The 14,815-nt window shown below is 38.3% G+C and overlaps 1 protein-coding gene across 6 annotated transcripts in view; it reads right to left on the bottom strand.

Moving 5' to 3' along the window:
* Window positions 1–14,815, bottom strand: part of SBF2 (SET binding factor 2) — a 553,544-nt gene that overhangs the window by 54,800 nt on the left and 483,929 nt on the right. For 4 of the 6 annotated variants that reach the window (XM_073347555.1, XM_073347557.1, XM_073347559.1 and 1 more), the window contains exons 28-30: window positions 10,618–10,755; window positions 9,256–9,351; window positions 1,964–2,148 (exon numbers count right to left, since the gene is read on the bottom strand). In XM_073347555.1, the coding sequence (XP_073203656.1) occupies window positions 1,964–2,148; window positions 9,256–9,351; window positions 10,618–10,755 (419 nt within the window). Of the gene's footprint in view, window positions 1–1,963; window positions 2,149–5,001; window positions 5,074–9,255; window positions 9,352–10,617; window positions 10,756–14,815 lie in introns of all 6 variants that reach the window. The other 2 variants (XM_073347560.1, XM_073347556.1) reach the window with 2 other exon arrangements.

Here is a 14,815-nt window from a genome sequence, read left to right on the forward strand (position 1 = left end):
ACCATACTTTGAAAATGAATTACCAAAAAGTGGTACTGAAACTAATGACTTTATGAGTGAAATTATCTCACTGAAAAACAGACTGGAGAATTATGAGGACCTGGAAAATACAACTAGAAGAAATATCTTTTACTGAATAGACAATACTGAAGGCCTGGAAAGGAAAAGTCTGATTAATTTTCTTTAGAAGCTGCTCTGACACACCTAAAATAGGGCCTGCAACTCTCTACACTTGATAAATAGAGAGGTCTCACAGGGTGTCAGGCTGAAAAAGCTGTGAAAATGAGAAACCTACACCCATTAGGCTAACTCATCAGATGGTGTAAATTGTTATAGCTCCATTGTAAAGTCAATGGAACTTGGCTATTTTACACCATCTGAGGATCTGGCTTGTCTTTATGCTGGTAAATTGTAATGATAATATAATGATGCTGAGTGGAGAGCAAGGAAAATGAAACACACTGGCCATTTTTTCTCATTTTTTTGCTAACCTAACCAAACTAATGCTTTATTTAATGGAGTAAAGCAGATTCTCAGGGAAACTAACATTAGAAATGGCATCAAGTACTCAGTTAACTTTACTATGGCCCTGGCAGCTTCTACAATATTTTGCAAGTAACCAACAAAAGCTCAGCAAACACTTCAAACCCCAAGGATAAATTTGACCAACAGTAAAAGTATGGTGTTTTTTAAATTTAAAAGCCAAAGTCAAACAGCTCTCTATTCACAGATACAGATAAATGACAGTTGGGCCACCATAATCTATTAATCACTGTAGGACATTAAAATCAGGACCACTGTTTCTGTGAGCTTCAATATTGAAAGAACATGTAGCGGATGTCCTAAAGATCCAAAATCTGAAGAAATATATGGCTCATGTCATGTCTAAAAGATAATTCAACATAAATAATCTTTTAAGTTAAGTGATTTTATATACCATGGGATGCACTTTAGTTCTCAGATTTACTTTAATATCATGCTATATTGCTTCTTATAATAATTATATCTGTTTATGTATAGTGTGTCATGACTGCTTACTATAGTCAACGGCCAGTCTATAATTTTCATGATTTTGTCTTTTTAAAATGTACTTTAAAAAGAAAAAAAAACATAAAATCTCAATATCAGAACAGCAAAACTTTTTTCCAAAGCTAAAAAATGGCTTTCCTCACTGGCATTAATTTTTTAGCTTTATTATTGAATGCACTGGACTGCATGCTGGTATACAAGTTAATGAATGGAAAGCAGGGACAGTACTAAGGAAAGTGAATTGTCATCAAGGTGAAGGAGATGTAGAGTGATATACCGTATGTGTTTAAGTGAGGGTGCCTGAGTTACATTCATGATGAAAAGTATGGATGAAAAATATGCAGGTGGAGGTTTGTAGCTTCCAGAAAGGTGGCACTAGCTAGATCTTCCAAACATTATTGTCTGCCTCAGATTTCTGGGGATATTAGTGGAATTTTCTGCTTTTTCATGCAAAGCTTTCCATTCCTCCAACATTGTGCATACTCCCAAAGTAGGCTATTTTGAAATTTATCAGCTTTCCTCTATGTCAGCTTTACTTTGTATTTCAAAATCTCCTAACTTGTCTGAGTTTGAGTCTGACCCTTAATGATTATAAAATATAAATGAACACACAGGGAAATAAGTCACTCTGTGGTGAACTGCATCACTGACAATACACTTTGGATTACCTTATCTTGTGCTGGGTTATATTGCATTAAATATTAATACTAATTAAATATTAATTGTACACAGCAACCTTATACATAACAAGACAATAAAAATGTGGATATGTGTCTGCATAGCCAATACTATTCAGAATCTCTATGAGAGTTTACACGTTTAGAAAAGTTACCCATCTGTTGTATCTTGAACATCCTTTTGTTATTTATCTATTAAAACAACTAAACCCAACCAAACAAAAATTCTTTTAATGCATAAGCAAGATAGACATTACCCTTAACTGAGATTTTTCTCCAAATATGTAGAGGGCAGCTTGGCGTTTCAGAAGCTGGTTTTGCAAAAATGAACTGTTATTGTATGATGCTGTGTTATCTTTCCCTGCTAGTCTTGCACCGACATCAATGAATGGCGCTTGAGTGCTGACAAATCGATTGCTAGAACGAAGACTTGCCCATACACCTTTACAAAGATTAAAAATATTACAAAACAATCTCTCTCTCTCATACAAATGAAGTTTTGTAGAATATACACACCGAAGCATGCATACCTAAGTATACTTTTGAAAGTAAGGTGTTTGCACATATCATTTGGATTATTTATAGAATGGAACAAATATCATGTACTGGAAAGAAATAATCCCAAATTGGAATAATTACACAATTAAAATTCTCCAAATTCTCCCAATTAAACTACAGTACAGTAATACAATGTGACATACTGATCAAAACTAGTTGAACATTTAATACTCTACAGACTGATAAACATTGTACTGTATTAATAGTGTTTGCTATAAAAATCTATACATGGTTCTGAGATGAATTACAATTTTCAGATAATTAATATGCATTTAATGAAAGCGCTAAGTGATCTTTTCAGTACTATGGACAAATTTCTATAGCTTTCCTTGCTTCAGGCCTATTGTTTTGGGAGCTTATCTACTAGGAATAGCCTGCTATCACATAAGGTTTTTCCTCAACAACTGAAAGTACCTCATATGAAATAACAGAGTGCCCCATTACTACTTACTGTAATGAAAATATCAGCATAAGCAATCAAAATATTAAACTTCCTGATGTTATTCCATATTTGAGCTTGAATAATAATAATTACAGTATTTAAAGCCACAATCATGGATTATCTTATGAAGCTTAGTATTTAAATATTCAGGCCTACAATGATTTTAAGCACGTCCCTTGTTTTGGGCATATGCCCCACAATTACATTTTGACAGATGTTCGAATGGTCTAGTGTGGAGGTTCTCAATCTTTTTCTTCCGAGGCCCTCCCAATATGCTATAAAAACTCCATGGCCCACCTGTGCCACAATAACTGGTTTTTCTGAATCTAAAAGCCAAGGCCGGCGGTAGGAGTAGCAAGCAGGGCAATTGCCCAGGGCCCCCACGAAGCTACACTGCTCAGTTTTCAGCTTCAGCCCCGGGTGGCGGGGCTCAGGGACCTGGACTTCAGTCCCATGTGGTGGGGCTTTGGCTTTCTGCCCTAGGCCCCAGTGAGTCTAATGCTGGCCCTGCTTGGAGACCCCCCTGAAACCTGGTTGAGAACCACTGGTCTAGTGGTTAGAGCAAAGGTGATGGTGGTGCCTAGAAGATCCTGGCATCATATTTCAATTCTCTCTCTAGTTCACTGTGGGGCCTTCAACAAACCATATCACCTCCATATAAGAAAGCAGCAGTAAATATACAGCAGTGATCAATCTTGCATTGGCAGAGAGACGGACTAGATAACCTAATAAATATTTTCTCTCGCTAATTTATGTGATTCTGTGCCTCAATCAACCAAGCTAGATATCTGGGACAAGATTTTTAAAAAACGACTAGTAATTCTGAATGCCTCAATTTTTGCAACCTGAGACAACTTAAAGGCATCTAATTTTCAGAAGGCGGGTAACTCAGCACTTTCTGAATATTCAATCCCCTTACAGTGTCTGAAGTTTGGAGTTCAAGTTATCGGATGAATTCTATGGTCTATCTTATGCAGTAGGTCAGATTTGATAATCGTAACGGTCCCTTCTTGCTTATAAATCTATGAAGCAGAGCACTTAAAAACTGAGGAATTGAAAATACCTAGTCATCTTTGAAAATCTTGGCCCTGAGATATAAAGAATAAAAAAGAAGGAAAAAAGTCCTCACTAAAACCTAATACTATGTAGTAGCTGAGGCTTCCTGTATAAATAAAATGATAAAAACTGTAGATAGTGATGAGATCCCACTGAGATATCTGAAACAGGTCAGAGTTATTTTTTAAAATAGCACAGTACTTCTAGTCAAACAATAATACTGTAGAGAAATCTCAGACAGGGACTTGCCTTTTTGTACAGCATAGTCTGTCTGCTTGTCTGGCTCACAGCTTTAGATGTGAACAAACAGTAGGAACAAATGAGAAGGGTTTGTTAGGAACTTAAAGTTGATAACAGTCCTCCTTCATAAAAAGCTAGTTGTATGAAGCATCTCACTTATTCAATGATTATCTTTAATGTTAGCTTTTGTTCCATATCTAATATATAACTGAAGTAATAATAATGAAGTTTTCATTACTCAGGAAAGAATCACAGTAGTCATCTAATAATAGAAATAAACTGTTGTTCATTTTTTGTATAAAAGGTTGTAAATTCCCACAAAGAAGATGGACACAGAGACTATATACTAGAAAAATCTCTTTGGATATCAGTCCTATTTTGCAAATGTCAAAGCAGGCCGTGATTATAGCTTGTGGCACATCAAAAGCAACAGAGCCAATTACAAATACATGCAGACTAGTACGTTTACCAGTGATGGGTAACAGTGATTAAAAAGACAAAGTTAATGACTTTCTATTCTATTTGGTATCTAATTTTTGTACCTTATTATTTGTAGTAGACTCTTAGAAGATATGGCTTTCTTCATTCGGTATACATTATGTTTTTACGTATTTCTAGTTCGGCAGAAGCCATTACCTCTCTGTTCATCAACTTTATTGATGATGTTGGCAGGAAAGTTCACAGACTGGATAATAATATTTCTTAAGTTATTCTGCTACTGAATAGTAAAAGTAGCAAATGCTATTTTGGGGAATGGTTTTCTGTTAATTTTTTGGCAAGGATTAATAGATTTTAAAAGGGATATTTAAAATCTGGAGGCCATTCTGTACTAGACAGTACAAATGTTAATGTAAAATTTGCTAAATTGTATGACTAACCACAGTCATAAAACTTTGTTAACGCAGTTAAGATTGCCTAACACTGACACTTGAACATATATGAAAACATAGCACGAGCTATGGAGATGGTAGAATAAAATACACTGCCAGAATACAGTACCTTGATGGACTCTTCCCTTAGCTGCTGATTTGGAATTTGAGTGAGTGAAACATTTATCTCTGTACCCAAGCACTGGTAGATAACAGTACAGACAGAAGGAGGAGGAATGGAATGCACATTGCAGCGAGACAGTCATAGCAAATTGAATAGGAGAAAAGAAAAAGGTTACTTGTCAGTTTCCACTGATGTAGGGTTATATTCAAATAATTTTCAAAAGTACAAGATAACAGGTAGTGTATTTCTTAGTCATTACAAAACAACAGAAAACTAATACAAAATGGAAAAGCAGTACCTACTAATCAAAATAAATAATTTTCAAGGTGTTGCAATAATTCCAAACATGCAGCACAGCCAAGAAGATATGCCATTATATGATAATTCTATCAAATGGAAATTGAGCCATTCAATCAGATTGCTGGATACCTCATTGAAGAACATTACTATTAACATTACTGTCAGAAGCAAGTTTCACCATAAAGCCACAGGTTATTTGTGTAAAGCTGTATCTGCTCCTCTCTGACTGGCTTAAGCACATAATTATTCTGTTCTCCAGGTCTATCAGAATGCAGGACAGCAGTCCTTCCTACCTACCTACCTATCTGCACTTCTAAAGCACAGTATAAGGCATATGCTGTTTAGGAAAATTATCACTCTAAACCACTAACATTCATCATATCAAGGGGAAAATTCTTCCTTCAAGTGCACACTCCTGACTTCCAGAGGGAGTCATGCGTGTGCAACAAAGAGCAGGATTTGGCTCCAAGTGTTTAAATCTACACAAACCATTTGATATAACATAAATGTTATAACAGAACATAATTACAGTAACAACGTCTCCTGCTTTTTCAATAAATGTCTTGGCTTTGACTCCACATTTATTTTCCATAAATATGTCAGTATCTATCTAGCAGCAAGATACCATTATCCTGTGACAACGTTCTATTCCACTAACATTACCTCTTAACTGTTTAAATGCTTGGGGATAAAACCAGATGACAAACACTGTTCCATATAGCCAATTATGCACCACACCATATTTGAGCCAACGTTGAAGACAGTATGAGACACAAAGGTCTGTACTTTGAGTAATATTATGTTTGTTCTGAAAGATATATAAAAAAGCCAAGAAAGCCCTAGTACTGAAGAATTACAGCAAAATGTAACTGATTGGCCATTTACTTTACAACAGAACCACTCTGATTGGATTTTATGTAAACACTTTGTTCTGATATTTCTAGATAACATAATAATGTACAGAGAGTGGATGAGCATAGGTCTGACTCGCATACATTCAGGAGGGCCTGATATTCATATTCAGAACTGTTCTGATTTCAAAAAGGTGGCAGAACATTAGGCTAACCCTGGTATATTTATTCATTTTGATTTAAATAATAAAAAGATGCCTATACACCCTGACATGTAATTAATATTGTGTGCACATACACACAAAATACAGGAAATGTCATTTCCTGCTGGGTCACATCATAGTAGAACACAGCTTTTGGGCCCCATATGTATGATGTCCAGGAAAAATAAGGAACTGGAAGAAGGGACCACGCTCAGAAACTCAGCAATGCTGCTAATAACAGAAGTGTATTCACCTACAATTCTGGACAGTGTACTGCGTAATCCTATTATTAAATGGATTCTGCACTGCTTGGGCTGTTGGCTGAGACAGACTGACTCACTGTTGACTAGTAGTATATGGTATTTATTTTTGGGTTACCCAGTGGAACATAAAAGAGAGGAAAAGGGACAGAAATATTTGCTCCAAAGGCTCTAGAGAGTTGTGTGCATATTATGGTGAATATTAGTTTTATGTATTTTTAATTAAATGTCTTAATTATTAGCATCTCAAAAATACCACCATTTTCTGGCTGCCTTCCTAAGGCAGCCTGCTCTTTTAGTCAGCCAGATGTCCATTGAATCTTACCAGTCTCTGCCCCACACCCACATATTGTGTTGTGACATTGCTTCACAATGGTGCAATCGTAACAAACCATGAAAGAGCATATAAATCTAGCAATAGCAAAATTACATATAAAATCACTGATGGGATAATCTGGATGTCTGTGTTATCTTGTGGGAGCACAGTAGCCCTGCTATCTGGTATGACTGGTGTTTAGTCCCTTATTAGGAGATATTCACTCCAGGGCTTCCTGCCTTAACTGGGGCAGCCATCATTTGACAAACTTGTCACACATTCCTGCATTTCAGCTGGATTCCCTCGTATCTTGCTGAGCTGTGAGCAGACTACAGACATTGGCCCTGCAGTTACACTTTCAGACCACCTAGGGCAGCTGTTGTGTCTGTTGGGCAGACAGTCAGATGGCCCCTCTGTCTCCTCCCTGTGCTGGAACCCAGCAGAGAGAACAGCATAAGGTGTGACCCAACACTGGCCCCACTGGCTCACATATCTCCTAGAGAGTAACCCCAGGCATACATCCCCACTTCCACCTCCATCAACCAGCAACCATCCTACCCTCCTGGTTATATCAGCAACTTTCTCCCCCCCTACCCCCCCAACACTTTCCATACATCCCAGTAACTGCAGACAACCACCAAACTCCCTCTCAGCTATCTCAGCACTGCCATCACAAACACCTCAGTTTCCACTCCTTAGGACTCTCATGCAACCATCAAACAAGCATCCACAGCTAACCCAGTATCCCACCCTCCAGTACCTTATCTACTTAGACAGCCTAGTGCACACACATTTACCCAGCATCCTCAAACAGACACCATCCCAAACCCATCCACTGCAGTACCTCTAGATACTCTCCTACCTACCCCAGGTGCCAGGTTCCGTGCAGCTCCATGGCCTATCACTGCGTGGGACGGTATGTATTCACCAGAAGCATAAGTTTATGGTTATATGAAAATCATTAGCAAATATGCAAATTACCTTCATACATATTTTACTATAAATTGTCATGTATGGAGCTGCACAAAACGTCCTCTCCCTAATTTTCGTCCCATTCCTGTGAGGTTTCTTTTTCTCGTCTCTCCCTCTCCTTTGTCCCGCACTTCACTTCCCCGTATACAGCTCCATGTAGGTTTCCCCTTTCCATTTACCACAGCACTGTGAGACTCCTTCTTCTAATCTCTTCCTCTACCACTTTTGAGTATCTCTCTCTACCAAATTCTCTTTTCTTTCCCCACATAACATTGTTATTTCCCTATCCTCCACCTGTGAAGTTCTTTCCTCTACCACAATCTGGTGCTTCCTCTCTCCCTCACTCCTGCAAGGATGAGTTGAAGGAGCTGCTGAGTGGCTGTTTCACAGGTGGGTAACTGGATGGTTATGGAAACTGATGGAAGATACAAGGAATAATAATACAAGAAAAGCAGTCTCTGGCTGCCTAGCAGCAGTCTTTAGTGGCCACAGGTGGTAACTGCAACACAAACATTTTCCCAATACCAGATACTTGGAATGGAATTGGGACCATTAGCAAATATCCTTGCATCCTCACCTCTATCCTAAAAACATAAAATGAATTTCAGTGCACTGATTTATGCAGCAGCTGTTCAAAATAAAATCACAACAACTGGCTCAAAGCAGAAGAGTCAAAAGGTCTGATTTCACTCCTGACAAATGAAAAAAGTCTGTCTCTGCCTCTTAGCAGCAACCCAAGGCCAACTCCCAGACACGCAGACTCTCAAAGTACCAAGTTAGTAAGGCTATTTATTGTATTAGTATTTTATTTAAACAAAGATCTCTGCATACATACATCTCTCCTTCATACACACATCCCACAAAGTAAAAATGGCAGCTGGAAGTAACTTCAGACTCAGTAAGCTCTCCTTCAGCTCTAACTGGCCCATTTGTACAACCCTATCCATCACTGGCTGTCCTGCTCTGTCCTTAATTTCCCTGGAGTAATATCATTCAGATGCATACATTTGTATATTTATGAGGCATCAAATAATTTTCACCCAACTATTGTGTTGATCTGTAATGTTAGGATTCTAAAGAATTACTCATTCACAACTCTAATGCAAGTCTGAACTTGCTTGGATGCTAACAATATTCTGTTAACAATTAATGGCTATTTACTTACTTAAGCAATAAAAGATACATGTTTTAACTCCATGTGCGGCTGATGAATTAAAGAATTCTAATATGTGTTTTATTATTTTATAATGCAATTAATTCATGTATGAACTAATTGTTTTTATTTCACTACTAACATTTTATTATACATTTTATTTCAGATTATATCAATGACTAGTCTTCGAGCTAGTCTTACTAACCTCCTCGAGCAAAGCTATTGGATAGATTTACATCCAAATGTCCTGGCACTACCTGCTTAACCACAGTGGACATTCTTGAAGCCCTCCTTTCAGTGCCTAAAGTCAGTCAAAAAGAATAAAAGATTAAAAACTACGTCATTCAGACTAACATTACTCAAAACACAAACATGTTCTTTTCATACTGAATGTATTTAATTGCTGCCAATTTTGTACTTTCAAAGTTCCTTAAACTTGTTTTTAGAGATAATGTGTACATTTGCAAAATTATGGAGGGTTACATATGGCTAATGCAATCAAAGTGTTTAATGATAAATGAAGCAAAGCAGGCACAAATTTGGGATGGTGTTACTTTGCAAAAAAAAAAAAAAAAAAAAAAAGCCATTATTTGGATACAGTAAGTCAGTTCCACCAACTGATTAAGCTAAGTAGACAAACTTTTCAAATTGCATGCTCCTGTTTCTAAAACATTATTTGAGTTAGCTTTACATGAAACTGATCAGGGTTCATCACATGATAACTGTAATAGAATACTGACAAATTTCTTAGTGATTTCACTCAGATCTAGCAAAACTAGAGTGTAGTGCAAGAATTTTCAATTTATTTAACTAAAATTATACCTGGAAAACAAATGAAAATTCTTTTTGACTGTGTAAAACATGGAAATAACCACTGCTTATGCACCTTCCACTACTTTTATAGATAAATACCATATATGTTCATGTAGCATCAACTTCCAACAACCTTTACAAATCTTCATCTAATATAAAATAAAGCAGCGTGTCTCAACCGTTTCAGATTGGTGACCCCTTATTTGAAGCAAAAATATTTTGCAACCTCCTTACATTTAATATAAAAAGAGTAAAAAATATATATATTAATGATAATAGTGATAAGCCTGTACAATACAACTACTATTATTACATTGGACCTCACAAACTTTGACGGTATTGGCCACTATGAAATTATTTTGGAAATTTTATTTGCTTTGTTTTAGAATTGTAACAACATTTTGAATGCCTTGCAACTCTCCTGATTTCCTTCTGTGATCCCTCTGGTGCAACTCCTGATTGAGAAACTCTGAAATAGTGTGTCAAATAATAAAAATTATGATGGTCCAAATTTATCTACAAATTTGGCCTGACTGAAATCGTTCTGGAGAATAATTTATCTTTCAACATTCTTGACACTATGGAAAACACATTTGTAAAACACTGGAGTAAAGAAGCTACCCAGAAGCTGTAACATTAAGAAGTCACACTGAAGGAGTAACAGAAATCAGACTGGGGAGTCTAGACACAGACAATCACAGTGGTTTTACTTTTCATCTTAGTTACAGAAAAGAATAGTGCTGCGCACTTTTACCTGGAGACAAAGCAATTGTTGGTCTTACAGTGAGAGTATTACTGCCATTCATTTTACTGTGGATGGAAATTGCATTCAGTAAGGCTTGCAGATATTTCTCCTGTTCTATGCTGCTTGAAGATTCTAAATTAGGAGGAACTATATAAATACAAAAAAGTACAAAATAGATTAAATTATTGCTATAGTTAAACATGTGTAAGATCAAAACAACATAGATAACAATAGATGTAAAAAAGGTGACAGAATGAAAGCAGAGAGAACACTTTGCATTCTGCCTTCAATGCACATGAACTGACTTGCAACATTTCCTAGATTCATAGATCATCAAGCCAGAAGGGTGATCATCAAGCCTAAACTCCTGTATAACACAGAACTTCCCTAAATTTATTCTTGTTTACTAAAGTCTATCCTTTAGAAAAACACTCTATCTAGATTTAAAAACTGCCAACAATAGAGAATCCACTGCAACCCTTGGTAAGTTTTTGCAATAGTTAATTACCCTAATCGTTAAACATTCGTGCATTATTTCCAGTCTGAATTTATTTAGCTTCAACTTCCAAACATTGGATCTTGTTATGCCTTTGTCTGCAAGATTGAAGTGTCCTCTATTATCACATTTCTGTTTCCCAGCTAGGTACTTACAGACTGTGATCAAGTCACCCGCTTCACCTTCTCTTTGTTAAATTGAACAGATTGAGCTGCTTGAGTCTATCACTAACAAGCACGTTTTCCATTCCTTTATTCAGGAGTGAGAAAAATCCACACCCCTGAGTGATGCAGTTAAACTGACCTAACCCCTAGTGTAGACTGTGCTAGGAGGATAGGAGAATTCTCTCCAGTAGGATTTGACCTCTAATTTTTAGGATGCTTTTTTGACACTAACCACATCTTTTGCTCTGCTGTTTAGCCATGATGGTATTTTTCGTCCTCTTGCTATTTGTTTTTAATTGGGGTATACATTTAGTTTGAGCCTCTGTTATGGTGTTTTTAAATAGTTTCCATGCAGCGTATAGGCACTTCACTCTTGTGACTGCTCCTTTTAATGTCCATTTAACTAGTTTCCTCATTTTTGTGTCATTCCCCTCTTTGAAGTTAAATGCTACTGTGTTGGGTTTATGATATTCTTCCCTCCCCCACTCCCCAAGGATGTTTAATTACATCATGGCTGCTATCACCAAGATGTACAACTATATTCACCTCTTCAACCACATCCTGTGCTCTACTTAGGACTAAATCAAGAACTGCCTCTCCCCTTGTGGGTTCCAGGACAACCTTCTCCAAGAAGCAGTCATTTAATGTGCCCAGAAATTTTATCTCTGCATCCCTTCCTGAGGTGACATGTACCCAGTCAATATGGGGGTAGCTGAAATCCCCCTTTATTGTTGGGTTATCTGATTTTGTAGCCTCTAATCTCCCTGAGCGTTTCACAATCACTGTCACCATCCTGGTCAGGTGGTTGGTGGCAAATTCCTATGGTTATACTCTTATTATTCAAGCATGGACTTCATCCCTATGGGGTGTGAAAATGTGGTGTGGCCCTGCATAGGAGGTTGATTTCCAGAGATCGCTGCCAGTTGCACTCTTACTGAGCAGAGAGACCTGATTCCTTCAGAGAAAGTAAACAGTCCAATATTGCTGAAACTGGAACGGTCAACGCTGAGAACTGATGCTAAACTGCTCACATAGAAAGCTTCTGACATTTGATCTCGTATGATTGAAGGGTCCACCTGGCTGAAGGCTTTCTGCGTTCAAGAAAGGTGTTCTGGGCTGTGGCAGAGCAGCTTCTCTCTGTTGAGGTCGCACAGCCAGCCTCCAGGCTGCAAGGTGTAATGATTCGGGGCCATCGTTCTGAGAAACCAGGCTGATTTCTGTATTGTTAGATTCATTAGATCTGGTCCATTCTGGGACTATCATGATCATACAACCATCTTGCCTGAGCTTCCTCAGAACTTTGGGTATCACAGGTGTTGGTTGAAAGGCATACATTAAATTTGGAGCCCACAGGGTGAGATAGGCATCCATGAGGATGCCTCTTTTCGAGCAGAACATATGGCACTTGCTGCAAACAATTCCATTTTTAGAAACCCCCATATGCAAACAATGACATGAAGGACTGAGCTTGAGGGATCATGTTTCTTTCAAATAAGTCTCTGCTAAATTGATCCAACAAAGTAGTCTGGAGGCCAAGTGTGGTATGATTACAGATACATCAAATCCCAGAGATGCATGGCTTCCTGGCAGTGAAGAGGATCTGGCTCACCCACTTGCTTGTTGATATGCTGTATTGCTTTGGTGTTGTTATAAAAGCGTGGACAGTTAAGCCTTAAATAAGAGGTAGGAAAGCCAGTTGAATAGCCCTGACTTCTAGAATGTTTATATATAGGACCATCTCCCGAGGAAACCATCTCCCCATAATCTATAATTGGTGGAGCTGAATGAATGTGGTGTAAGTGCAGGCTGCCATGTGCCCTATGAGTTTGAGGTGGGTCCTCAATGGTGTTTTTGGGCATTCCTGGAGCTGTCTGATGAAGTCTGTCACTGTCTGAAATCTCTGAAGGAGGCATGCTCTTGATGACCTAGAATCTAACACTGCTCTGATAAATTCTATGGTCTGATTTGGGATCGGGATGGATTCTTTTTTTTTGACTTGGAATCCCAGTGATGCAAAGAGATTTAGAATAATTTAAATGAGTTGGTCACTTGTTGTGGGGATTTCCCTTGCTAGATGGTTGTCTAGATAGTGTTATACCTGGAGTCCTTGTTTTCTCATTTGGGCTTGACACCATTGCCAGAACTTTGGTGAACACTGGTGAGATTATGGAGAGGCCAAAGCACAGGACTCCATACTGATAGTATGATGTTCCTTCCTCCTGTGAGCTGGATGTATCAAAATGTGAAAATAAGCATCCTGTAAGTTGAGAGTCATGAACCAGCCCATAGGATCCAAATTGGGAATTATAGAAAGGTAGCAATACAGAATTTGAAACAATAGATGAAGGCACTGAACTGTCAAAGATCAAGGATCAGTTTCCAACTTCCTTCTTCTATAGGATTAAGCAGTAAAAGCCCTTGACATTGAACTCTAGGGGCATTCCCTCCGCTGCTCCTGGTTGTATGAGGGAGTTTATCTCTTGCTTCTAAGTCTCTTGTGAGAAGGGTCCCTGAAGAGGGTCAAGAAGGGGGTTGGAACAGCTGAAACCAGAAGGGATACTTTTTGCTTATTATCTCAAGGAGTGACTGGTACAAGGTTATCCCATCCCAGGCTTCTTGCAAACAGGACCAGGCTGCCAAATGGGGTTTGGTGATAACCTCTCTGAATCTCTCCGTAAGAGGTGATTCTGGTACTGGGTCTAAAGTGCAGTCACTTGATGCTGAGAACGGCACTGGTGCTCATACGGTGAGCAACTGGGCATCTGGTGTTGTGGTGTCAGATGCTATCAAAGAGGCTGATGATGCTGTGAATAAGGCACTCTGTGCTGAAGCTGGTACTGAGGTCTGTGCTGTATGATCAGAACTGGAGGCAGTGCAGTCCTTACTCTGGAAGGGAGCTGTCAGTGCCAGTTTCAACATTAGTATGGAGATACTAGAATAGGACTCTGCTTTCAGGCTCTCAGTGAAAGAAGATCTAGAGAACGATTTCTGTGTCCTATTTGGGGAAGAAGATCAGTACCTGCCCTGGTGCTGGGAGCAGCATCAATTATGGTCCCCTTTCAGAAGTCGATGCTGATGTGGCAGACAAATGGGACTTGTGAGAAATGACGAAGGGCCTAGGAGTAGGGTCTTGGCTCACTGGGGAACTGGAGACATGCAACTGCCTTGATCAATGAAGCTTCTCTGTGGATGTGCATGGAACTGATGAGGCTTGCATCAATTTTTCCAGGAGGAAGAGTTTGAGTCTTGCTTCCCTCATCTTCTGAGTACACTTGGAGAATGATGAGCATTTGGAGCTACACGTAGATAAATGAGACATCTAGAATGCCGACTGTTAACTGCTTTACAGGAGAGGCAAATTTTAAACTCCTGTGACTTGATGTCATCCATTTTAAAGTAATATACAATGGGGTAAAACCCTTGTACAGTGGGGTAAAGAAAACCTATGAATAAACCGTTAAGTTGCTTTATTTTATTATAGCCAACATACAAAAGAAACCTACAGAAGAAATAATAACTATCCTAACTACAACAAATTAACATGAAT

This window comes from Lepidochelys kempii, chromosome 6 (assembly GCF_965140285.1).
Source record: "Lepidochelys kempii isolate rLepKem1 chromosome 6, rLepKem1.hap1, whole genome shotgun sequence".
Lineage (NCBI taxonomy): Eukaryota > Metazoa > Chordata > Testudines > Cheloniidae > Lepidochelys > Lepidochelys kempii.